The sequence below is a fragment of the Quercus suber genome, unplaced genomic scaffold (genome assembly GCF_002906115.3).
Source record: "Quercus suber isolate HL8 unplaced genomic scaffold, Cork oak 2.0 scaffold_327, whole genome shotgun sequence".
In the NCBI taxonomy this organism is placed as follows: domain Eukaryota; kingdom Viridiplantae; phylum Streptophyta; class Magnoliopsida; order Fagales; family Fagaceae; genus Quercus; species Quercus suber.
In genome coordinates, this window is record NW_027069780.1 from 163,287 (window position 1) to 190,398 (window position 27,112).

The following is a 27,112-nucleotide window of genomic DNA, read 5'->3' on the forward strand; positions in this document are numbered from 1 at the left end:
TGGATTTCCCACCAAATTCAAAAATATCAATACAAGCTGTAGCAACTCTAACTTTGTTCAACCCTCTAATAATTTCAGGTTGAGTTGACACATCAGATGCACTTGTAAGGTGCAAACAAGATGGATGAATTGTGACCTCCAAAGCCAAATGAGTTAGATAGTGCTACCTTTATGTCCAAAGGTTCCTTCTTGATGCCGACAAGCACATTCATGTCCTTATTCAAATTCAAATAGCACAAAACCAAGTTAACACAAATTCAAGCTTCTAAATGCATGGACCTTCCTACTTCCTAGTATATCCTTTCAAGCCCCATGTAAACTTAAATGGTGTTGGTGGATTGATAAAATGCTTAGAAATCCATTTTTAAAAAGATAGACTATTTGCTGATTAGATTTGATAAGAAACCATATTATAGAAGCATACCATGCCTTCATCAGGATTTTCAAGATTGATGTTTGGATGTACCCATCCTGTCTGTATTGCCTGCATTTGAATTAAATCTCACTTTAGGGACAATAGTGATGTATATAGAAAGGAAACCCATCAAATTATGAATAGGGGCATCAATGTCTATCAAGGAGGAATTTTTTTGGGAAATTACGTTTTAAACCCTATAATTTAGGGGTGTAAGAAAGTGAACCCTAAAATTTCAAAAAGTGACATTTTTTTTTTTTTTTTTGTATAGAAAAAAAGTGATAGATTAAACCCTAACCTAGGAAAATATCTTGGTTTTCCCATAAAGCATCGTGGGACCACTAATGAGGATCTAAACTTTGTATTGGAGAGAGTTAAGCAAAAGTTGGTTGGTTGGAAAGCCAACCTCTTGTCTTTGGCAGGTAGGGCTGTTCTTATTCAAGCCTCCACTTCTAACATCCCTGATTACATTATGCAATGTACGGCTCTTCCAAAAAGTTGCTTGACAACATTGATAGGGTCAATCGAAACTTTTTGTGGGGATCGACGAATGAGGCTAAGAAAGTTCATTGGTGGGATGGCATAAAGTTACTAAGTCTAAAGAGGAAGGGGGTTTAGGGATCCAGGTAGCCAAGGGTAGGAATCAAGCTCTTTTGGCTAAGTTAAATTGGAGATTTAAGATGGAGAAAGATGCATTATGGGTGAAGGTCCTTAATAGCAAATATTGCTCCTATCGAAGACTAAATGCGAGAAATGGTGATAAACTTCCTTGTTCTAGGACTTGGAAAGCTATTAAGATGGGGGCTGAGGTGTTTAATAAGGGAATTCGATGGATACCGAGGAGAAGTAGTAACTTGAATCTTTGGTATGATAATTGGATGCCAAATGGTAGTTTGAGATCTCTCATACAAGGTCCTCTTGCTTGTGAGGATGAGTCTTTGAAGGTGAAAGATGTTTTTGGGTTGCATGGTTGGGATTGGTCTTTGCTCTCTTTCCATTTTCCTAATAATATCCTCATGGAGATTAACTCTATTCCCTATTCGGTGAGAACAATTTAGGGGGAGGATAGGCTGTTTTGGTCAAGTGCTAATCGGGGGGACTTTGATCTTAAGCATGCTTATGCATTAGCTATGGGGAGTGATTTGGATTCAGGCTCCTTTAATGGGAAATGGGTGTGGAAATTGGACACCATTCCTCGAGTTAAAGCCTTTATTTGGCAATGCTTACATAATGCTATTAGCGTGGGAGAATGTCTTGTTAAAAGGTGCATTAGTGAAAGTGATACTTGTCCCTTGTGTCAAAATGAGCCTGAAACTATTCTCCATAGGCTAAGGGATTGTGCGACCTCAAGACTAACTTGGGAAAGATTGGGTGTTAGCCCAAATAGCAATTTCTATGAGGGAAATCTGGTTGAATGGCTAAAAAACAACTGTAATAATAACTCTTGCAGGTTAGGAGTGCAACCCCCTTGGAGAATCATTTTCCCTTTCACCATTTGGCTGCTGTGGAAGTTCAGAAATGCAACTATCTTCAGGAACTAGCATATTCAGCCGTATGTCCACAAGGAGGCTCTTTTTCTGTGCTTTGGAATTTCAGCATTGTGGTTTAAATGCCAAGAAGTCAGGCAACAAGAGATTGGTGCAAGTCAGGTGGGAGAGACCTCAAGCCGGGTGGGCTTGCCTAAATACTGATGGTGAAGCTAAAGGAAACCCAGGCTGGGCTGGGTGTGGCGGCCTTATCAGAAACGAGAATGGGGAATGGCTAGGAGGTTTTTCTAGGAGTATTGGTTGCTCTAATAGCTTCATGGCATAACTTTGGGGGCTTAGAGATGGTCTAAATCTTTGTTATGAAATGCAGTTAAGTGCCGTGGATGTTCAGCTTGATGCAAAGGCCGTTGTGCAGCTCCTCTCTAATTCTTCGAGTGCTAACATTTGTGCATTGCCTCTACTTGATGACTGCAGACAATTGATATCCCAGATTGGCCAAGTTTGAATCAGACATAGTTTTCGTGAGGCTAATACTTGTGCTAATTTTTTGGCTCGGTTAGGATCTCACCAGGATAGATCTTTTGTTTTATTTCATGACCCGCTTGTGGGTATGTTGGACTTGTTAAGCTCTGATAGAGCTGGTTTGTACCATAGCAGATACTCTTCTGATCTACCTTGTTCCTCTTAGTTCTTTTCTTCAATGAAATTCCTTTCTACCAAAAAAAAACTTTCAACCAATATTAAACCCCCAATACAATATCAGTACACTTAAATGGGCTGAAGTTTAATTAATTATTTTTTAAAACCCTATGGTGACAGGTATAGTTTGCTACTTTTGAAACTACATAGTTTAATTTGTTTTTTTGTTAATCATAAAGTTTAGTATACTTTAGAAACTATGGGGTTTAATTTGTTACACCCCTAAACTACAAATTTTTTATTTATATATTTTTAATACTCCCTAAACTGCAATATACTGAGATCAATACTCATCAATAACCTGAGCAAAAAAAAGAAAAAAAAAGAAAAAGAAAAAAGAAATGAAATGAAAAGGGAAGAAACATGGAACTTCCTCTTGATTACAACCCACTAATTGGTGCAACTAGCCACATAGGCTTTCTGTTATAGAGTACAATTAATCTCTGTAAGGCAAAGACCATCTATAAGGTTTGGATGGGCCTCTATCTTTTCAAATCTCATATGAGGGTTTTTCAGCAATGTGAGAAGCTAATTACCTTAACTGTTGCAACAGCTTCCACAGCACCTGAGGCACCTAGTAGGTGGCCAGTCATAGATTTTGTAGAGTTCACTCTTAGCTGCAAAAACTAGAACTCAAACTAAGTAATGTCATATTGTAAATTTGATAATAAGAAGTAAAGAAATTTTCCTTCATTATACCTCTGGATTCTCGCCAAAACAATGGATAAGGGCCCGGTATTCTTGCAGATCACCTCTTAGTGTTGAACTACCATATGCATTTACATAATTTACATCTTCTTTAGCTACCCCAGATTGTGCTAAGGCCTTCTCTATGCAAAGAGCAAGGCTAATACTCATCGATAACCTGAGCAAAAAAAAAAAAAAAAAAAAAAGGAAAAAAGAAAAGAAATGAAAAGGGAAGAAACATGGAACTTCCTCTTGATTACAACCCACTAATTGGTGCAACTAGCCACATAGGCTTTTTGTTATAGAGTACAATTAATCTCTGTAAGGCAAAGACCATCTATAAGGTTTGGATGGGCCTCTATCTTTTCAAATCTCATATGAGGGTTTTTCAGCAATGTGAGAAGCTAATTACCTTAACTGTTGCAATAGCTTCCACAGCACCTGAGGCACCTAGTAGGTGGCCAGTCATAGATTTTGTAGAGTTCACTCTTAGCTGCAAAAACTAGAACTCAAACTAAGTAATGTCATATTGTAAATTTGATAATAAGAAGTAAAGAAATTTTCCTTCATTATACCTCTGGATTCTCGCCAAAACAATGGATAAGGGCCCGGTATTCTTTCAGATCACCTCTTGGTGTTGAACTACCATATGCATTTACATAATTTACATCTTCTTTAGCTACCCCAGATTGTGCTAAGGCCTTCTCTATGCAAAGAGCAAGGCCACTACTTGATTTTGTGCAAAAATAAGTTCAGAACTTCATCTGGATCAAATGCACTCTGCAAATATAAGGTGCCAGAGTACATATTGCTTGCAGTGTCTCATAGAAGAATAGCTATTTAATTTTAATGGATAGCTTATTTGACAGCAAAAAACTAGAGGCGAGGGAAGATACATAGAAACAGTCAAAGGGAAAAGATGAGTTCTTATTCTAATACACAAGTAATAGCTTTATCAAAGTAATCCCAAAAACCTGACTACCTACCATCAGGATGAGGATCAGTGAAGTGATAGGCATCACAAGTGTAGCTTCCACCTAGAAACTCTGCATATATTTTTGCACCTCTTCTCTATCATATTTATAAGAAATAAGAACAAATAACCCAAAAAAAGGAAAACAAAAGAGTTTAAGCTACTAAAACTAAACATATAAATATCAAGAGCATTTGGGGAAAATAGAGAAATTAATTTTACAGATATACCTTAGCATGTTCTAGGTCTTCTAAGAGCAATGCCCCAGCTCCATCTCCAATAACAAATCCATCCCTATTCTGCTCATATGCAAAATTGTATCTCAAGTCATGACTTGCAAGTATGTGACACAGGATAGTTAAAACCAATTCAGCAATTATGTAACCTGCCCCTTTTATACTTCCGCTTACAGATGGCTCTACTGACCCATCTCACATTGTAACTTCACCCCCTTTTGGTATCAGAGCCATTTTTGGCCGATCGTTGAGTTGTAAGTTACAGTTTTGAATTAAATCAAGTTGGCCGGTTCTACCGCCATAGTTATCCATTTTTGTGCATTAATATTCATTATTTTGAATTTATATGTTCCTAACTGTTTTACATCTATTTCCTGATAACTCTCCAGTTACTATTCATCATCTCTTCCAGTTCCGTTGTTACTATAGTCTTTTTGTTGGAAGGCTGAGCCTCCTATCTATCTGCTTTTATTCTTTGATTACTTGCTCATGTTGATCAATTGTTTCCCAGTTATCTGCTTCTTCTTGTTTCTATTTTTATCCAGCCAGTTTGTTGCAGATGTGTACTGTTGAGACTTGTAAGACTGTGATCTGTGCCGTTGTCAACCCAGTAAGTCCAGTAAGTCCCCAGCTGAGTGTGTGTCCCGCAGTAAGTCCCGACGGATAGGGCCATAGGGAGTTATCTCAGAAAGGATTGTGGCAGTAGGAAGTTGAGTTGTAGAGATTAGGCTATTGTCTTTTTGTATACCCTGTTTCAGATCTAAGGATAGATCCAGAAGTTTGAGGTTAAAGGTAATTAGGTTGTGATTGTTTAACTAAGCTTTTAATCATGAATATGAGAAGATTGTTTAGAAGTAACTCTTCTACCAGCATTAGGTCATCTAGTACAACCCCCTCGGAGATTCCCCAGTCAGATGGTGCAATCAATTCGGAGAATTATGAAGTTTCAGATCTAGATCTAAAATTAGGAGATTGGAACATTCCCAAGGTTCCCACCAACAAGATCTACAAATCTTCTTGGACTCTTAAGAATAGACCTGCATCCCAGGCCAGTACATCCAGACCTCTAGCACCATTTCCTAAGTCTAGAAGAGACTTGGATCTAGAGCTCCAAGGTGTTCAGACCAAATCCCAGGTTAGCACACCCTGCTACACAGCCAGACAAGAGTCAGTTGTTGATGAGGAAGAAAAGAAAGATCAGAAACCCCCATCACCAACAGGTAGTGATATGGTAAATCCCTACCAGCAGGAACCCCAAGATCCTTTCCAGCAAGAATCTGGAATTGATTATCAGCTTATGGTTATCAGGAAAGAATTCACTCCTGATATGGATGCCTTAGGCAAGGAGTTTGAGTCAGAGGAAAACAGACTCAAAAGAGAAGCCTATAGAGCCAACCATAACCTCGAACAAAAGAAAGAAGTTCTTGCAAATTGGCAGACCTTCATGAAAGAGATATCCAGTAATGTCCCTTTCTTTGAATACTTTGAGAACCATTTCAAGTGGCACAGAAAGACTTGTGTTCTCACCAAGACCAATTGGACAAAACCCCCTAGCAAGGACGCTAGTGGTAAACCCAAACCCCCAGAAGTTGTTAGATCTCACCATCCACCACAGGAAGCCGTAGTCTTCAACCACCGTGGAACAGATCTAGTTGCCTCTCCCTTCAAAACCCCTACCACTCCAGAAGAAACGGTAGTAAAGAAGGTCATAGAGCAAAACAACTACACCAACCAGTGTTTAGGTGTCATAGGAAAACAGCTTGATAGACTAGAAGACAAGGTTGACGGCAAGGTTATTCCCCAACCAGGAAACCCTAGCAAACCTGTCAAAGCCTTAGAAAAGCCTTTAGTCAAGCTCCCCACTACTAAGCAACCCAACCTTAGGTCTAAGGACAAAACAACCTTAGAAATTGTCAACCAAAAGCTTGAAGAACTAGTGAAGCAGGAACCAGTCACCCCTTCACCAGTTAGTACTTCAACCAGTGTTGATCCCCGTCTTCAAACCAACAGATTAGTTGTTTTAGACATCCACACAGCTTCTAGCAGTTCTAGCACCTCCTCCTCTGATAAAGACAAGGAGATAGAACACCCAGAAAACCAGTCTATCAATGACTTACCTTCTACCCTTCCCAAAAGGAAATCCAAATACAGAGGCAAGGAACCCTCTGAGCATTTCCATAGGAGGAAAACCAAAGCCAAGTATTATAGAAAGCAGAAATACAGTAAAGATGATTTCTATAAGAAAGGTAAATCCAAATCCATAGGAAAGTTCATACCAAAAGCATCAGGAAAATGCTTTAATTGTGGTAAGAAAGATCATCTCAGAAAAGAGTGTAAAGCTAAGGTCAAATCCCTTACCGATACCCTCATTAGTAAAGATGAAACCTTTAGCTCTAGAGTTTCTTCTAGCACCTCTAGTAGCACTGATGAACCCAAAGTAGTTTCGAGGCGAACCTACAAGAAATTTCCCAAACCTAAGAAGGAAGTTACTACCAATGACCTTCAAAAAGAGATCAAAGAAACTAAGTCTGAGGTTATAACCCTTAAGAAAGAATTAACCAGCCTTAGGATTGATCATAATCTCCTTGACCAAAGATTGAAGAATCCAACTGCAGAAATGGTTCAAAATCAAGATCCTGTCCCACCTAATGACAAGTTCTTGGTAACCATCAGTCGGATTAACTTCCAGAAATGGCACTCCAAAGTCAGGATTGTCATAAGCAAAGATTTTGAATTCGAGACCATCGCCTTAATGGATTCAGGTGCTGATCTCAACTGCATTCAGGAAGGTATCATTCCCTCTAAATACTTCCAGAAATCCAGAGAAAGGTTAACTTCTGCAAGTGGAGGTAAAATGCAGATTAAATTCAAAATACCAAAAGCCCATGTGTGCCAGGACAACACATGCTTCAAAACCACATTCGTCCTAGTTAAAAACATGACAGATAGAGTGATATTAGGAAATCCCTTTATGTGTCTGTTGTATCCTTTCACCACAGATAGTGAAGGTATCACTACCCATCCTTTTGGCCAACCAGTCAAGTTTAAGTTTCTTAGAAGCCCTGAACCTAGAGATATTAATACTCTCCAGGAAGTTACTATCTCTAAGACCCTTACCATTATACAGGCCAAAACTCACCACCTCAACCACCTCCAGGATGATTTAAAATACAAGAGAATTGAGGAACAATTAGCTTGTGAATCCATCCAGGAAGAGATCAGAAAGTTTGAAGAAAAACTCAGACAAGAAGTCTGTTCTGATCTACCAACAGCCTTCTGACACAGGAAGAGACACGAGGTTGCTCTCCCCTATGTCAAAGACTTCCATGAAAAGGATATCCCAACCAAAGCTCGACCTATCCAAATGAATCAAGAACTCATGGATACTTGTAAAGCAGAAATTGAGGATCTCCTTAAAAAGGGAATCATCAGAAATTCTAGGTCCCCCTGGTCCTGTCCAGCCTTTTATGTCCAGAAAAACGCTGAAATACCTGAGGGTGTCCCTAGATTAGTCATCAATTACATGCCCCTTAACAAAGTCTTAAAATGGATAAGGTATCCAATCCCTAACAAAAGAGACTTAGTTAACAGGCTTAGTAAAGCAGTGGTTTTCAGCAAGTTTGACATGAAGAGTGGTTTTTGGCAAATACAAATCACAGAGTCTGATAGGTATAAGACAGCCTTCACCACACCCTTTGGCCATTATGAGTGGAATGTAATGCCCTTTGGTCTCAAAAATGCACCTTCTGAATTCCAAAACATCATGAATGAGATATTCAATCCATTCTCAAGTCACACTATTGTCTACATCGATGATGTACTCATCTTCTCAGAATCCCTGGACCAACATAGAAAACACCTAAGAGCATTCCTTCATACAGTCAAGCTCAATGGTCTTGTTGTTTCAGCTCCAAAAATCAAATTGTTCCAAACTAAAGTAAGGTTCTTAGGCTTTGATATCCACCAAGGTGTCATCAAACCCATTGATAGAGCCATTCAGTTTGCCGACAAGTTTCCTGATGAAATCCTAGAAAAAAACCAACTCCAGAGGTTTCTAGGATCTCTCAATTACATAGCAGATTTCTATCAAAATCTCAGACAACAATGCAAGCCTCTTTTTGATAGACTTCGTGCTAATCCACCTCCTTGGACCCAAAATCATACTGCCATCGTCCAAGCAACCAAAAAATATGTCAAGTCTCTCCCTTGCTTAGGAATTCCATCAGATAATTCCTTCAAAATTGTTCAGATCGATGCCTCTAACATTGGTTATGGTGGCATTCTCCTCCAGCGTGCTAGTCCCACTTCCCCTGAACAAATTGTTCGTTTCCATTCAGGGATTTGGACTCCCACACAGATTAATTATAGTACTATTAAGAAAGAGATTTTATCTATAGTACTATGCATTTCAAAATTTCAAAGTGATCTTTTGAATCAGAGGTTTTTATTGAGAATTGATTGTAAATCTGCAAAACATGTTTTAGAAAAAGATGTTTTAAACATTGCATCAAAACAGATTTTTGCTCGATGGCAAGCCATCCTTTCAATTTTCGATTTTGATATTGAATTCATAAAAGGAACTCAAAACAGTATCCCTGACTTCCTAACCCGTGAATTTTTGCAGAATCCAATCCAAGATGTCCGGGAAAAAGCCCGTACAACCCCAGCCCCCAAAACCTCTTAAACAGCAAACTACCTCGAATACCAGTCAGGTCAAGCACCCTCCTGGTCAACAGTTAGTTCCACTCCCTGCCTCCACCATAGCCAACAGATATGTTGTCTCCACCATTCCCCGACCCAACTACCAGAGACCATCCCGAGGCCAACCTAGTTACTGCTCGGCCTTAGCCTCTCCCCCTCCCACACAACTCACCCCATATACTGTTGAGGACCCTTTTGGACCAATTGTACCCCAAAAGCCTTCTTACCAGTCCCGGCAATCCACCTCTTCTTATATCAAGAAACCTTTTGTCCAGCACATCTCTTATATCGAACCTCATCTGGTCCATATAACAGACCCCTTAGCCCTGGCCATAGAAATCCTTCCCAATGGTTGGCACTTTCTTCCAAAAAGCCCAGGAAAAAACATCAGGTTCTACAAGAACATCCTTATTCAAGAAAGGTCTGTTCAAGTAGATAACATCATGAACAAAAAAGACCCTTCACAGGTTCTTTACCACAAATTCATCATCAAAGGCTTTGTCAGTTGTGCTGAGTGGGGCCAACACCCCTCCCTCCTCAAAACTCTCAAAGAAACCAGAGGACTCACAGAACTCCAGTATAGCTACTATGACTACATGGATGCCTTTGAGAAAATCCTCTTCTACCAGAATCGGGACTTTGACCACTCCTGGTTTATGATGTTTGACAGAAGTTTTAAGGGCCCGATACCTACATGGTTCCTAAAGTGGTGGGAAATGTTTGGTTTAATTCCCCAAATCCTCCCAGAACCTTTACAGGACGCCCTCAGGTATTTCAGCTCTAAGTTCCCAGTCTCAACACATGGCTCCCAGTTTCCGGCAATTTTGCACATGACAGTCATGTACAGGATCCACTGGATAAGTAAGTGGGACTATGCTCTTAAGCCCAACCTCCTGGACAGGGAATTCTCAATAAAGTGGTGGGATAGCTTCAGGTTCAACGAAGTCATCCGCAAAATTTATAAAGAGTTCCCTCTCCCAGTTCAGAAATCTATCCCTTACAATACAAGGTCTCAGTCTAGCCTAGACTCCATCCAAATCTCCGGAAAATCTAGCAGAGAACTAAGGGACCTTGCCCAGCAAATTCAGAGTCAAGCAGAAAAGCTAGAGTCAGAAGGAAAAAGTTCTCCTACCTCTTCTGCAGCCTCAGTCAACAAATATCCATTTGACCCATTCCAGGATTCCCAGGATCCTTATGATGGTTACAACTTGGATGAAGACTAAAAGATCCAAATAGCACCATTTGGAACAGTTTCCAGAACCGGTTACTATGCAAAAGTTTGCACAGCTACAGTACCCGGACAAATCACTATTCACCAAACAGTAAAAGATGAACAGTGATTCTGAAAAGCAAGGGGACAAAACACTATTCATGTACAGTGACCGTTACTGTTCACTCTACAGTGCCCCGACAGAAATTATGAGTTTACTATTCACTTTCGGCTGGAATGACATTTTCACCTGAGTTAAAGCAGTTTACTCTCCGTAATTTCAGCAGTCTTCAGCAGATCAAGATGCTCCCTTCCTCTATAAAAGGCAGCCTCCTCCTCAGTCTGAAGCAGGTCTAATTCAAGAGAAATTCCTCCCTTCAGTGTAAGGTCCAATTTTAGGAAGTCTTTTAGCTCAGCTTAGCAAAACACTTCACCTATCCCTTCTCTTTACCAATTGTAAACAGAATGACTTTCATTTCTTGTATCACAGTTTACAGCAATTGTAACCTACCCCTTTTATACTTCCGCTTACAGATGGCTCTACTGACCCATCTCACATTGTAACTTCACCCTATATATATATAAAATCAATCTTTTGGTCTTCCCTTTCTCAAAAGAAAAGGTTAAGAAAATATTGGACTTTTATTTTTCCAAGGAAAGCTAGTTGATGAACATTATGATATTATATAACTGATATATTCTTACATAAAGCGTAACATTTATTGCTGCTATACTTTTATTGAGCTACATCATCACCTATTGTGACCTCTAATGGGTTGAGATGTGGTTGTTCGCCTCCTTTTAAAATGTCAATTTTTGGGTTCTTGTCATTTGAATTTGTGTAAGCAGAGTGAAAGTTTTCTTTTTGGGTCTGTGATTTATTGGGTTTGTTGGGTTTCATAATCTAGTTGTTTTGTTTTGAGGCAAAAGGTCGAACTTCATTGAATGTAGGAAAGTATAATCCAAAGTACACGACCTGGTCAGGGAACACAATCCACACAGGAGAACTTTGGCCTAGGGATGTTGCTGGATTTTGTGAAAGTAAAACTTATTCCGAGTGGATCTAGTTATTTGATTTGGGTGTTTTTGGTGTGGTTGTGTTTGGTTTTTGTTGTATATGGTGGTGCCATGGACAAAATTAAGGGGATGAACAATTTAGACTATAGAGTAGTAGCTATTAAGTGGGGTAATAAGGTTTTTTTTTTTTGGAAGATAGTTTCAACTTATGACATCCACTCTTGATGATAGTTCTTTATCATAAGTTGATTATTTGTTTACTCATATTATTTGTTTCTTCAATGCATTGGAGTTAGCATAAAATTTTTGTAATATCATGTTAATGTTTAGTTTTTTTATTTTTTTATTATTATTATTAATTTTTTTGGAGAAGATGTTAATGTTTAGTTGGCTTATAGAAATATCATAAAAAATTTATGATGTCAAATTTATGTTATTGAATTATAGTAGTGGCAAGTTAAATACTTAGTTAAAATAGTAATATCATACTAATAGAATTTTATTATAATCCAAAATATATAAAGAATGCAAGGGGGAAAGCTAAGTGAAAAACTATTCTAACAAAGCGCCTCTTGGTAGAATTGCATGGTGTCCCACATGAGGTTTTTGTTTTCTTATATAATTTTTTTTATTATAAATAACTATACACACACATACACAATTAGTGCACACCTATAGATAATTAATATATATTTACTCCATTAGTACATTCAATGAACTAAAAGTTTGATATAAATGCAAACTTTGATGAGTGGAAGCCTAAATGAGAAAGTCTCAAGGAGTGTGCCATTTGGCAAAACCTCATGATCTCCCACATAAAATTTCTACTTTGATATATATATATATATATATTGATTTGCTATTTCTCTCACATTGCCTCCCAAAAAATGTGATTATTCCCTCCATCTCTCGATTATTTATTCTTTCGCTATTTCTCTCACACTGCCTCCCAAAAAATGTGATTATTCCCTCCCTGTCTCTCGATTATTTATTCTTTCTTGTAATTCTACTTTAAATTGATGAATTTTTGTGTTTTTTGTATCTCTACTTTGGGTTGATACATTTTGGTGACGTGTTTTTTAAGTTCCTATCACATGCACTCTCCCTCTCTTATAGTTTTGGTCTAAGCTAATTCTTAGATATTTTGAAAGTTAGAATTTGATTTTATATAAAAAATTCAAAATACAATCTGCATAACTAAGTATTTGAATGTGTCTATCAATTATTTAAGTAATATTAATTGTAAATTTGTAATGAAGTTTGAATATTGTATAATCTTCTGAAGAAAATGAGAAATTTGAATAATTAATTTTAAACTTAAAAAAGTTTAGTTGTACAAAAAAATAAAAAGGAAAACATACACTATAAGAACAGTTAGAAAAATATAAACTACTTAAAAAAAAAAAAACCAATGAAACACACTCAAGTTACTCTAAAATAAAACAAAACAAAACACCCAAAATAATAGAATGATATATTTGTAAAGATAGAGAGATGAAAAATACTTTTAGAAACAATTTAATTTTTAAGTTTGGGGGATCAAATGCTTTCCCTTTTAAGTGATTCTCTATTTGACTGGTCACTGGTTTGGAGACTTACATCTAATGACTCCCTTCCTTATTCATTAGCTAGCTTCTCTCGTGTAATTAATATCTTTTTTTCTTCTTTGTATCGTTTGTCTTCTTTATGCTCTTTTTGCATAAAGTAACTTTTTTAATACATAATTTCCTTATTTATCAAAAAAAAAAAAAAATTCAATTTTTAAAGAGACCAAATTATCTTCAATAAATTTTAGAGAATGAATTATATATTATATCACATTTCAAAATAATTATATATTTTCATGCACCACGATGACTAATTATATAAAATACCTACCTATTTTAAGATAAGTATAGAAATCTGTCTAATTCACATTTGTAACCGGGGGTCATGAAACTGATTTTGTAATATGAAAAGCAGAATTGTAACCATGAAGAAGATAGAAGTTGGATGCAATACAATATCCCAGGGGCGTGAAGCTTTGGTAGGTTCCCCATTCCTTTTTGAAAGAGCTCCGCATGCCACAAAACCTCCCAAGCCTGAGGTTGCAATTCACAATGTAGTGAACATAATATTAAATCAAATCCTGAATGAGAAAGGCATGTACCTATTGGAAGAACTGCTGCATCAGATCCACCACAAAGCATAACGTCCTGGAAATTTTCACAAATCAGATGACAGAATTTGGCCTAATTTCATTTTAGAATAAGATAAAGTTATTCAAAAAGAATGAAGAAAAATAATCAAGACTGCCATTAGTACTAAACTTTCACATCAAAATAGTGTTTGTTGATGAGGGTTATTTGCCCAAACACTCCCTTTATTTTGAAGTAAAAATTTTATATGTAAAATATTTTCAGGTGTTTGGTATGACATGTAAAATTTTTCAAGCAAACCACCAAGAGTGGTGGCTCAGCCATTGCAACCAGATGTTCGGTGATCAGATCATCGGTGACCATAGCCGGAGCGGTGTCTCAGACCACCAAACTGTCGAAACGGTGGCTCTAGCGACCAGACTGCTGTCACTAGTAGCAAAAGCGGTAGCTTCGGCCACTATACATCCGACACTGGTTGCTTGAACAATGGCTCCAATCACTGAACTGCCGACACCAACGGCCCATCCCATTAGACCGATGAACTAGCTACTAGATGGGGAGAGGGGAAGCTACCGTGTGTTTTTGTAAAATATTTTACCAAATTTTTAAAGGTAAAATATTTTACAACTTTTTATAAGAGATTTTAAAGTCAACAAAAATTATTTATAAGTTTGATCACATTTTACATTCAAACAAACACTTGAAAATGAGAAAGCATTTTCTAATAAATAGTTTACTTCAAAACAAACCGAGAGTAAAATTCATCTGTTTTATTCTCTCAAATAAGCTCCCAAAGCAATGTGGGATCCTATTACAAATTCCATTTAATGAGACTAAAGCATGCACTTACACTTTCACCGGTGATAATATGGTGTGCTGCATTCAGTATACAAAAGTTACTTGTTGCACAAGCTGAAGAAATTGTGTAGTTTGGGCCCATCCATCCCTGCAATTTGCTAACTTAGAAACAGCTAGAAGGTTGCAGCAGCAACATATGATGTTGACTTGGCCCAACTACCAAAATTTCTACAAACATTGGCATCAAACTTACCAAATCCATCGCTAGTAAAGCAGAACCAATATTGGCTGTCGAGAAAGGTATGCAGAAAGGATTTATTTTCTTGTAGGAAACCCTCAATGCTTCTATTCCATCCTGAAAAATCTGATTAAAATTTCTCTTAGTAATACATGTAGTAGAAGAAATAACTGATAAAAAATAATTATGGGTTTGAAATAAATTTGAAATCTTAAAGCAACTACTAAGACTATAGTCAATTTTTTGTGTCACAAATAATCTAAGCTTATGCTTACCCCCATTCCTCCTAGTGCAGAGCCAACAATAACCCCACATCTACGTTTGTCTAATTTTCCAAGGACCTCTTCTGTAATCCCAGCATCTGCCAATGCTTTCTTGCCAGCAGTAAGCAAGTAAAGTGTGAATTTGTCTGCCCTCTTAGAAATCTTTGGTGTGACCCATCCATCTGGAGAGAAAGACTTGATGTCACCAGCAATTTTCTGTTAGAAAGATTACTGGAGTCAGCATCTAGAGGAAACCAATTACTATAATGAAACTGAGCCAACAAAGATCTACCGTTGGAAACTGAGCACAGTCAAAAGCCTCTATCTCACTTATGCCACTGACACCTTCAAGGAGATTATTGTAGAAGACATCTGCATCATCACCAATTGGGGTTACCACACCCACTCCTGTCACGACAACCCGCGGCTGCTTTGTAAGCTGTTTCTTCTCTGTTGTGACCTCATCTGCAGGTCTCAAAACCACAGGTTCGCCTGAAACTGTTATAAAAAAAATCTCTAATCTTGAGGTTTGATAATTGGGTTTAGACCATTCAAAAACAGGCTGAGTTTGATTATTAGATCTATTAGAACGCTTACACTAATTCAACAATCTTTAATATCATGTACAACGAAATATAAATATAACAAAAGATATGATTGCCTAAGAAAACCAATGAAACAAATTAGTTTCATAGTAAAAAAATCCTTGCGACTTGACCTTATCAATCACAATCAAATAATAAAAGTATACACGTTGAATAACTCAATTCGTAGTAAACTTAACTAAAAATAGAAGATATGAGAGAACTTTGGATATAGAAACCCTAGATACAAAATATGAAGCACTTTTCTATCTTGTTTATTTCAACCTATATGGTCTCTTTTATAATGTATAATATGTGGCACGAAACCCTAGTAGCTTAGACGTGGGCTGAGCTTTAAAATTTACAAATTGATTAAGAATTCCAAATTCGCACTCTAAATTGCAGAACGTTGCAGCAATATTGCAGAACTTTGCATTTTTTTAGGTACAAAGCATCACATTTGAGTATCTACACAACCAAAACAATAAACCCATAAATGTTGGCTTTCCTTATCCCTCCAAGGTTAAAACCGGATATTGGAAGGTAGAAATTTAAAAACTTTCCAAGAATTCTAGAGGCACATCTCCACACATACACAAACTAGTGCCCACAAACACAAGTAGGGTAAAGTGAAGACAAGGACTAAACTCAAGACCTTATACTCTGATATCATGATAAATTAACGATTGTTAAAGCTGTTAGCAAATGGTAAATTTAATTATTTAACCATAATTCTATCAAAAGCATTATATCACCTTTGATTAATGTGGGTAGACATGGCAAAATTTGTAGCCCCGACTTGAACCCTAAGGAAAATACCCAACCCAAGTCCCATTTATTTTTTACCCAAAGTAAAAATAGGTTGACCTGTAACTCGACATTTCTTTTGCAGGTCAACCTAACTCGACCAGGCTACCCTTGACCATGCCTATTTTTTAAAAATTCTTTTTTTTTTTTGGGGTAAAAAGAATAAATAAATTAAGACATGGTTGGTTTATTTTTTTGTTATAGACTTTACAATGCACAACTTAAACTCTATTAACAAATATAATGGACTAATTATTATTATTATAATTATATTTTTTTATAAAAACACTTCAATTAAAAAAAAAACATTTTTTGGATTTTTTTTTTTATAAAAACACTTCAATTAAAAAAAAAAAACATTTTTTGAATAATGCCATTCAAATATATATATATATATAAATCAATGGAGACTTTTATCTAATTGAATACAAATTAATTGAAAGATGAATAATTGATACATTCTTCTTGCTTGAATAATGCAATAAGTAATGATTTTAAGATATCAAATGATAAAGCGCATACCAAGATAATTTGGTTGTAGTAGACTTAAAAACATATATTTGAAATTATAGATGTGTGAAAATAAGAGTGAAGTTAAAGTATATCAATAAAATTAGTATAAATTATGGATGTTTAGATCTATTTTTTAATAGTTCATAGACAAAATAAATGGATTTTCATAATATAAAAAAAAAAATTGATAGTTCTTGGATTGGAGTTTGTGTTGTTTAACAATAACATGATGTTCATAAAAGATTCCATGTATAAGTAACTAAACAATCAAACTTTGATGTATATTCCCAAATTGAAACATAGTGTCAACCATAATGCATCTAAAATTATACACAAATATTAGATTAATTTTCAAGATATTGGATTATAAAATTAGCTTTCAAGATTGAAAGTTTCATATATATTTTTATTCTTTATCAAATTAGCTATTCTATAGGGTTGATATCTCTAATTTTGTTTTATGCTTTGGAATGTTGATATTGTGTAAAAGTAAAACTTGTGTGTTTGTTTTAATTAGATTTCAAATGGTAGACTAGATTATTTTGTGTTTGTGATATTTTGTTTTGTTTAGTGTGGGGCTTGAGAATTTGACGATTCCAGCCCACTTCATATTAAGCCCAAGGCCCATGCTGAAGATGAAGAATCGCCCGAGAATAAGCGTAGAAAGCCCAAGTGGCCAAGGGAAATTGCCGAGGACGATCTTGTTCTCAGACATTCGAGACCACAGAGAAGAAGGGCAGCACGCCACCAAAGGCGGCCTCCCTGAGCACCCCAGGAAAAAGACAAGTAGGAGGGGCCATTCATGGAAGCATGGTGGATGAGTAATTTAAGGAGGAGCTATCACCTCCACATTAAATGCGCACAACTAATGTTCTGGCAGCATTAATGGAGAAATGACCCCTGAGCAGTGCTGCCTCGGTTGTTGCAACTCACAGGAGGTTTGGTAAAGTGGTTGATGGGACGAGTTGTTAGAGGGAGGCATGGATGATCAACAAGTGGAAGAAATGGATCGTTGGAGAAGGACTATATAATAGGAAGAAACAGATTAAAAGAGGGGGGCAATCATTCTCATGGGATAAATACTACTACCAAGCTCCTCGGATCGAGCCGAGGATAGACTTTCTAAGATAATTTTAGTTCGTCTATGTTCGATGGTGGCGAATATCATATTGGGCGTTGTCTGCGCGCTAAGGCGTAGTTCTTAAACCCATTATCTACAAATTCATTATATTTGGCCAGTTGGATCTGAGTTCACTTCTCCAGCAGTAGAACCGCTTAGATCCAGTCCCTACAATTAGCGTCCTCTGTGGGAAGAACTGTTAGGGTTTGTGCCCTAAAATCCAATTTATTGGCATGTCATGAATAATTAAGTTGCTTAATTATTTGAGACCATTTATGAACTAATGGGACATAATCTTAGTCCATGAGATGCATAGTATGTGATTTATGTGAAAAGTCACAGAAAGATATAAATCACAAATTGTAAACTCAGAATTTTAGTTCGTAGTCGGTGATGAAATTGGACGTTTCATCTGTGAAGACTATAACATATCAACTAAGATGATTTATCTTGATCATGGAAGTGGAGACTTCTAGTTGGTATGTTGATATGTTTTAAGAGTTAAGACATATTGAACTGGACCGCTGTGAGATTTATTATTCTCCTAATGACTGTCAAATGAATAATAAAGCTCACGACTTCTATTTACATCAACTCTAAATCCTGAGAGAATAATGGACCTGATCATGAGATGTAGGTTGCTTTGATATATCAGGAGTGAGATCTATAAGTTATGGTCAAAACCTCAGTATGTTGGGCAGCCGCATTTAGTGTTGATGGGACATGTATTCTCAAGATGGAATTCATAATCTCTTAACGGAGATATAAAATATTCTCTTGAGATAAGTTTAATGGGTTTGGTTATTCAGAGTGTTGGGCCCAACCACTTTAGTAAAGAGTTACTAAAGTATATATTTATGGAATTGGATTTCATAAATATATGATGAATAACATAAAGGATTAAACCGGGTACTCAAGGATTAAGATGTAGTAACCTTCAAAGTGGCAGTCAATATTAATGACTTTGTATTACTACGAATATTTTAATGAAGGGGTTGAATGTATAATAAAGTCTTGGGAAATAATTTATAGATAAGGCCTAGAGTGCAATTATATTCTTATAGTGGTATTGAATATAATTAATGGTAACTTTGGACTTGTCAAGAGTTGACGGAAAAGCCCAAGGCCCATTGGAGCTAGTGTCTTATTGGTCCCTTTGGTCCCATCTCAAGCCACAAACTAAAGCCCAATTGGGTAGGCCCAAAAGGCTAACCCAATTAGAAATCAGTCATTATTTAATAAGTGTTATTAAATAAAGAAACTATGTGAATGGTTTTAACGTACGTAAGATGAAAAGAAAAAGAAATCAGTTTTTCTCCACAAGGAGAAGGAGAAGGATTTTTCTTTGGGAATCTATGTACAAAAGACTGATTGAGAGACCACACATCTTGGGCACCATGTGGAATTGAGATGAAGATTGAAGGTATTCTCAAGTTTGGTTTTGAAATTCACTGCACCAAGGTACGCTTTCTATTCTTTGATTCTAGTAATTCATGGTTACATGTTTATCTTTCATGATTGAAGTAGATCCGTGTTTTTGTTGCTTCCGCTGCGTGTGTTTTTGTATGAGATACAAAAACCCAACAATGGTATCAGAGCGGTCTTCAATATCATGCTTGTATAACATGTGATTGAATTTTAGAATCAAAGAAAAAACGTTTTCTTGGTGATTTAATTTTCTGCAGTAAAATTTTCTGCATAATTGTGTCCTTGAGTGTGTTCTTTTGTGTAGACATGTTTTGATAATCATGGTTTTATGAATTTTTGTATTTCTATCATTAAGATTCGTGAAACTCAATATACTGTGCAAGATAATTAGACAGTGTCTTTAAGTTTCATGGAGCGAATCTACTGAGTAAACGCTATAATAGATTGTACAATTTTCTTTCCATGATATTAGCGTTGGAATTCATATACCATGATTTATATATGTGATATATATTGAAAACCCTAATGTTAGATCTGAAAATCTTCCTTGATAAAATCAAAAAGGTGTTTTTGGAAGAGAACTCAGAAACGATTAGTTGTTTGTTCAAGAAAAACCCTAGAAAACTGCCTTAGAAAATTTCTGGAAATTCAAGTTTCACGAGTTTCGATCGATCGAAAATCACTTTCGATCGATCGAGTGAAACAGTGATCAGACTTTTTAAGTGGATTGATTTTCGATTGATAGTCGATCGATCGAATTTGTTTTTCGATCGATCGAGAGGCAATCGAGTATCGATCGAACAAGTCAGGGGGTCAAGTTTGAATTTTTTAATTTTTTCGATCGATCGAGAGGTACATTCGATCGATCGAAAGAAAGAAAATTAGAATTTTTTCTAAGTGTTTTCAAGTTTTTTAAGAGCAAGGTTATGTGTGATTAGATTACACATAGTTCTAACTAAAAGACCTAATGAGATCAAAGATGTTAGTTTAATAGAACTCTTGGTACTAAATCATTTTATGATTAATAGTCCTTAATTTATTTTAATTAGAGGTTTTTAATGAGATTAAAATTCTAATTAAAGTTATATAGTTTCTAATGAGATTAGAATACTTTATCTAGTAAATTAAGTAAATTAAGGATAGAGTTCTATATAACTAATTTTTGATTCGTTAGTGTTTAAGGAATCCTAAATAGTTTAGGACTTCCATTTTAGTTAGTGATTCTAATAAGATTAGAGTCTTTAATTAAGTTCAAGGTTATTAGTTGTGATGGGATCACAATTATTTGAAGAAAAACCCAAATAATGAGTGGGAGTGATGAAATAACCCTTTTGTTAAGTTTATTGTAATGTGAATAAATACCTTGTCTTGACTTCGAGTCTTGCATTCCATGTGGAGGGTATTTACTTCACGGATTACAAGGTTAAACTTTTTTGTGATTGCGCGAATGTTCGTTACACTATTGTGACGTGACATAGTTACATCACATTGAATTTAAACAATTAAACACATTTGATGTGTAGGGTTAAAATTGTGATTAGATCACAGTGATTTCAAGACACTTCACTTGTTTAAAATTTCTAGTGGGAGAGAGATACAAGGGTTGGATCTCACGGCCTCCATTGTTGGTTCATAGTGGTGTGGGGTAAACATCTCGTCTTGGCCTCGAGCCTTGCGTTCCATGCGGAGGATGTTTATTTCATGGTACTACAAGATTGAATTTCCTGGTTTATAGTGGTTTGATCAAACACCTTGTCTTAGCCTCGAGCTTTGCATTCCATGCGGAGGGTGTTTTTATCATGGTACTACAAAATAAGCCTGTTAAAGGGATGAAATGTGGCTACACATGATTCTAGACAATGGTGTACACTAGACTAAGTTTGATAGCATCCTCTATGCTGAGTTCTTGCTATTATTACTTAGAGGCCAAAGGAAAAGCGGCAAATTATTTTTGTTTGGTAAGAGTTACCATGATAGCATTAATAAAGAGAATAATTCTCGCCTGATCATAGTGATTGATATTCACTCTATGCTGAGGAATATTAATTGCGGGATTAGGTTGTCGTTGCACCTAGTATAGTATGTTTTCGGGTTCCATATTATATGGTTATGGTGCAAAATGATAATGTCCTGGTATTTAAGTTCAAGGTCTCAAAATAAAGTTGTCATAAATTTTGTCCTCTAGCTACTATTTTAGTTGAATCACATTAACTAAGAAATAATTTTGGACATGGTGCTTAAAGGAGCTGAAGTAAATATTCATGTTTTGATTCAGCATTGTCATAATTTCCTATACATGATGCATTTATGGAAGATAGCTTATGATATGATCATAGTCTCCATTGAAATGCTAATATGTTATATTGGCTTCTATCTCAATTGTGCTACTGCATGAGATGCAAGAGTTAGTACTAAACTTAGACTTTATATCAAGTCTAAATGAGATGTTTGGTATGAATCATATTGAGTGCTAAGAAAGGCTTAAGGAGTTCCAATTCTATATCATTTTATGAAAATGTTTTAATCTTAAAATGAATTGGAATTCTTGGATGTAGAGATTAAATGTTAATCTCATATGGATATGATCCATAAGTCCTTGTTAGAATCATTTGATCAATTCAGATTGTTTTGAAAATAAATTCTTTTTATATTATCTGAATTGATTAATGAATTCTATGTAACAGAAGACATCCTAAAAGCTAAGGCTAGGATCAATATGATTTAATTCAAATTCTTAGCCTAAACCGAAAGGTAAGGGTGATAAGAAGAGGAATTATAATACCAAACAGATGGACAAGTTAGTTGCCCTAGTAATTGCCAAAAGGAAATTAGTCTCAAAAGCATGACCAAAAGGAAATTTTTTCTGTTTTGGTAAAGCTAAGCATTGTCCATGATTGTTTTCTAGATGGAAATTTATATGTTTTACTTTTTAAAGAGAAAGTTTCCATCCTTTGGTTTTGTATATTTTGGCACTTATATCTAGATCTTATTAATCTAAATGGTATTCAAGATTGGTGAAAGATGGGCTTTTAGAACCATTATTTTGTTATATTCACAATCTATGAATTCTATTTAGAGGATAATATGATCTAGGGTTCCTTTTTGTAAAGGAATAAAGTTTCAATGACATCTTTAAGTTAGTGCATACATAAAGGAGGAATAGGGCTCTTTCAAAGTAAAGGTAGATTTTGTTCTAGAAGAAAAATGTCAAAATTTGTTATAGGACAACTATAAAGTATATTTGGAAATGAGATGGTTGTATTAGATACACCACAATACATTATTCTAGATATATAGCTAATACACGGGTACAATATCGTAGTGGGAGGATTACCAAATAAATTCATACTTTTGGGATAAACTTTTGAAGTCATTCCACAAGGATATGAATTTGATCCTCGGTCCTACGTAAAGGCAATAGATGATATGAATGTGGATTACTGATTCAAGGTTATGAGAATAGAATTAGATTCTACTTAAAGTCTAGAACTTGTAGAGGTGCTTAATTGCATTAAGCCTATTGTTTTCAAATAGGTCTACAAGTAAATGAGATTGATAGATTTGAAGGTGCAAACCTTCAAAGTCAAGACTAGTAGCGAAAAGATTTATTCAAAAAGAAATGTTTCGACTATGAAAAGATTTTTTCACCAATAGTCTAGTTTGACTCTATCTAGATTCTCTTATCCATTATATTTCATTAGGATGAAATATGGTAATGGATATCAAGAAAGCTTCTTTTAGTAGCAATCTTGAGGAAGACATCTATATGATGTAACTAGACTTGTTCATAACAAAGAACCAGTAGTGTTTAGTATGCTAGTTGCTTAAAATCCATTTATGGACTAAAGCAAGCATCTAAATCATAAAATATCATCTTTGATCAAGAAATCAAATTGTTTGATTTTGATCAAGTATTTAAAATGCCTTATGTGTGTAAAGGCTATATAGAATAATAAATTTCTTAATGTATGTTGACGACATTCTAATCATTTAGAATGATATAGAGTTATTGTCATCAAAGGAGTGTTTGGTTGTCTAGTCCAGTTGGATATAAAGTACTTGGGAAAGACTAGTCACATCCTAAGAATTATAACTTTGTTAAAATTCAGAAATTAGGATGTTGGGTCTATCTTAAATTGCTTAAATAGATTAGTGTCTAGCCAAGTATAGCATGAAATACTTTAAGAAAGGATTCTTTCCTTTTAAAGTTTGAAGTTCCTTTATATAGGACTATAGTCCTAAGACATATAAAAGGGAAGAGCATATAAGACGGTTCCTTATATCAAATCGATAGGAAGTCTTTATGCTATGCTAAATACTAGGCTAAATGTCTATTTTGCGGTGGGCATAGTAAGCAAATATCAAGTGAATCAAAGATCACTTATTTTAGTGGGAGTAAAGCATATACTCAAATATCTTAGGAGAATGAGGGATTATATACTTTTCCACAAAAGTAAGGTTTTGATAGTAACTGGACATACGAATACTGACTCTTAGTTTGATTGTGATTCATGAAGTTGGACTTCAAGACATGTGTTCATCCTAGGTGGTGAAGATACACATCAAGCGTAAGTATCATCTCATTTGAGAAGATATGAATACGTGAGTAATAGTAGTAGAAAAGATGATTTATGCATTAAATCTGGCTGAAACTTGTTTCCAAGCCTTGCCTTAGAGTGACTATGAATTACTCTATAGGGAGATAAGTGTCGGATAAGTGGTAAATTGTCTTTGAGGGCAAGTGGGAGGTTGTTAGGGTTTGTGCCCTAAAATCCAATTTATTGGCATGTCATGAATAATTAAGTTGTTTAATTGCATGAGACCATTTATGAACTAATGGGACATTATCTTAGTCCATGAGATGCATAGTATGTGATTTATGTGAAAAGTCACAGAAAGATATAAATCACAAGTTCTTTGTAAACTCAGAATTTTAGTTCGTAGTCGGTGATGAAATTGGGCATTTCATCTGCGAAGACTATAACATATCAACTAAGATGATTTGTCTTGATCATGGAAGTGGAGACTTCTAGTTGGTATGTTGATATGTTTTAAGAGTTAAGACATATTGAACTGGACCGCTGTGAGATTTATTATTCTCCTAATGACTGTCAAATGAATAATAAAGCTCACGACTTCTATTTACATCAACTCTAAATCCTGAGAGGATAATGGACCTGATCATGAGATATAGGTTGCTTTGATATATCAGGAGTGCAATCTATAAGTTATGGTCAAAACCTCAGTATGTTGGGCAGCCGCATTTAGTGTTGATGGAACATATATTCTCAAGATGGAATTCATAATCTCTTAACGGAGATATAAAATATTCCATTGAGATAATTTTAATGGGTTTGGTTATTCAGAGTGTTGGGCCAACCACTTTAGTAAAGTGTTACTAAAGTATATATTTATGGAATTGGATTTCATAAATATATAATGAATAACAAAAAAGGATTAAACCGGGTACTCAAGGATTAAGATGTAGTAACCTTCAAAGTAGCAGTCAATATTAATGACTTTGTATTACTATGAATATTTTAATGAAGGGGTTGAATGTATAATAAAGTCTTGGGAAATAATTTGTAGATAAGGCCTAGAGTGCAATTATATTCTTATAGTGGTATTGAATATAATTAATGGTAACTTTGGACTTGTCAAGAGTTGACGGAAAAGCCCAAGGCCCGTTAGAGCTAGTGTCTTATTGGTCCCTTTGGTCCCATCTCAAGCCACAAACTAAAGCCCAATTGAGTAGGTCCAAATGGCTAACCCAATTAGAAATCAGTCATTATTTAATAAGTGTTATTAAATAAAGAAACTATAAGAATGTTTTTAACGTACGGAAGATGAAAGAAAAAGAAATCAGTTTTTCTGCACAAGGAGAAGAAGAAGGATTTTTCTTTGAGAATCTACGTACAAAGGACTGATTGAGAGACCACACATCTTGGGCACCATGTGGAATTGAGATAAAGATTGAAGGTATTCTCAAGTTTGGTTTTGAAATTCACTGCACCAAAGGTACGCTTTCTATTCTTTGATTCTAGAATTCATGGTTACATGTTTATCTTTCATGATTGAAGTAGATCTGTGTTTTTGTTGTTTCCGCTGCGTGTGTTTTTGTATGAGATACAAAAACCCAACAAGAACTTGTGCATTAGCGAGCGCAATGGTCAATTGTTCCTATGTTGCTAGCTTGCGCAAAGTTAGGCAATTTTTTGTCGCCGCCGTTGACACCGATTTCGAGTCCCGTTAAAAAAAAAAAAAAAAGAAAAAAAAAAACAATGCACCCATTCAAGAAACAGTTGTTGCAGAAAAATGAAAGATTCAGAGAATGAAGCAAGTAAATAGTATAACCATTTTATTAAATGAAGGAAAAGTACATCATACGCCCAATGGCTTAGACAGGCTTGTTCTAAAGCTAAATATACAAACGGAGGCTTAGACAGGCTTGTTCTAAAGCTAACCATAGAAAAGGGAGGCTAAGGCAGGCTTTTTTTAAGGCTACCAACAACTCCTGAGCTCGTATGGATGGAACATTACCAATTCATGTCTTAGACAACAAAAAAAAAAAAAAAAACCTCATTTCACGTTCCAAACGAGTGCGATGTGTGTGTGTGTATGTATATATATATATATATATATAGAGTTCATGTGAAAAATTATGGGTCCACGTGACCTGCTGCCGACCATTTTTAACTAGCCTAAAATGACATGACTTTTGACTCCAACCAAACCTGAACCTCCGTGTTGCCATGTCTAAGGTACATGTTCAATTACCAGATTTTGTGGCAGGACGATTTATGCTCCTCTGCTTTCTAGTCCAGGCCGTCTGAGATCCTAAAAGTGCAAACAGCCCTTCTGAATGGTTATACTCCTTGCACTTCTCGAATGCGAGCCAAGAACTTTGAATTCCAGAACCGTTTGTTAGCAAATTACTCACCAAATCAGCATCACCACCACGACGACTAATGCATTTTGAAACAAACTTCTTTCTCTTAGTCCATTCACTCAGTCTCTTTGGATCAGTGTGGTGTTTCTCATAAGAAACGGACATGCAGGCAGACACAGGCCGTGTGCAGAGAGGAGAGGCTGCAGCAGAAGTCGCCATTGGAGGTACCAAGAATTCACACAAATTCTCACAAACAAAAAGAAGCAAGAAGACCCTGATGAAGACTCTGAGAATCCTAAAAGTTTAGTAAGAAACTACTATCTAAGAGACCAAAATAGAATACACCCAGATAAAGATTTCAGCAAGTGATGGAATGGAAGCAGAGCAACAATGCTACAAAGAAGCTGACTTTGAAACAAGTTTGTATTACCCAATTGAGTAAGTCCAAAACCCAGATGGGAAACTTGAAAACTTTGATAAATTCAGCAAGAAATGGAAAGGAAACAGGGATGAACAGTCATTTCTATTGATTAGTAGAGGTGGGTTTTTGTCATTAATTGGAGAAGAAGAGAAATGCACGGTAGACAGAGGCTATAAATATAATAATTTGAGCGATATAAAGAAGTTGAAGACGGAAAGTGAGGCAGTTTGACAAATGACAACGCTTTAAATGTACTTTGCGGGAAAACAGAGTCGAAAGAGACGTAACAGAGTTCTGAGTGAGGCAGAGTGCCCTAGACAGCAGAGAGTGTCAATTATTAATTTATTATTAGTAGATGAGAAGGTATACCCTTTAAGAGTATCAGCAATAAAAAGGCTAAATGCCAAAATATGAAAGCTACTTTTACCATTCAAGCCCAAGGCTAAACGCCAAAATGAAAGCTGCTTTTATCATTCAAGCCTAAAAAT

The 27,112-nt window shown here is 35.9% G+C and overlaps 1 protein-coding gene across 1 annotated transcript; it reads right to left on the reverse strand.

Annotated features, from left to right (window-relative positions):
* LOC112013091 (3-oxoacyl-[acyl-carrier-protein] synthase II, chloroplastic) lies at positions 1 to 26,446 on the reverse strand. The gene is made up of 13 exons (XM_065783070.1): positions 26,092 to 26,446; positions 15,155 to 15,360; positions 14,875 to 15,078; positions 14,615 to 14,725; positions 14,414 to 14,509; positions 13,575 to 13,656; positions 13,427 to 13,506; positions 4,492 to 4,560; positions 4,271 to 4,359; positions 3,864 to 4,014; positions 3,138 to 3,218; positions 425 to 484; positions 1 to 215 (listed from the first exon to the last, which is right to left on the reverse strand). The coding sequence occupies exons 1-13, from the start codon at positions 26,420 to 26,422 to the stop codon at positions 93 to 95; spliced, it is 1,683 nt and encodes a 560-aa protein (XP_065639142.1). The 5' UTR covers positions 26,423 to 26,446; the 3' UTR covers positions 1 to 92.
* Between the last annotated feature and the right edge of the window lie 666 nt (positions 26,447 to 27,112).

What these genes read in the sequence shown, in the direction of transcription:
- LOC112013091 (XM_065783070.1), bottom strand. Translation starts at nt 26,422, where the DNA reads ATGGCGACTTCTGCTGCAGCCTCTCCTCTCTGCACACGGCCTGTGTCT. An exon ending in TCGTCCTGCCACAAAATCTG is followed by an intron (nt 15,361 to 26,091) that starts GTAATTGAACAT and finishes TTTTTATAACAG; the next exon opens with TTTCAGGCGAACCTGTGGTT. An exon ending in GATCCTCATCCTGATGGTAG is followed by an intron (nt 4,015 to 4,270) that starts GTAGTCAGGTTT and finishes AAAATCAAGTAG; the next exon opens with TGGCCTTGCTCTTTGCATAG.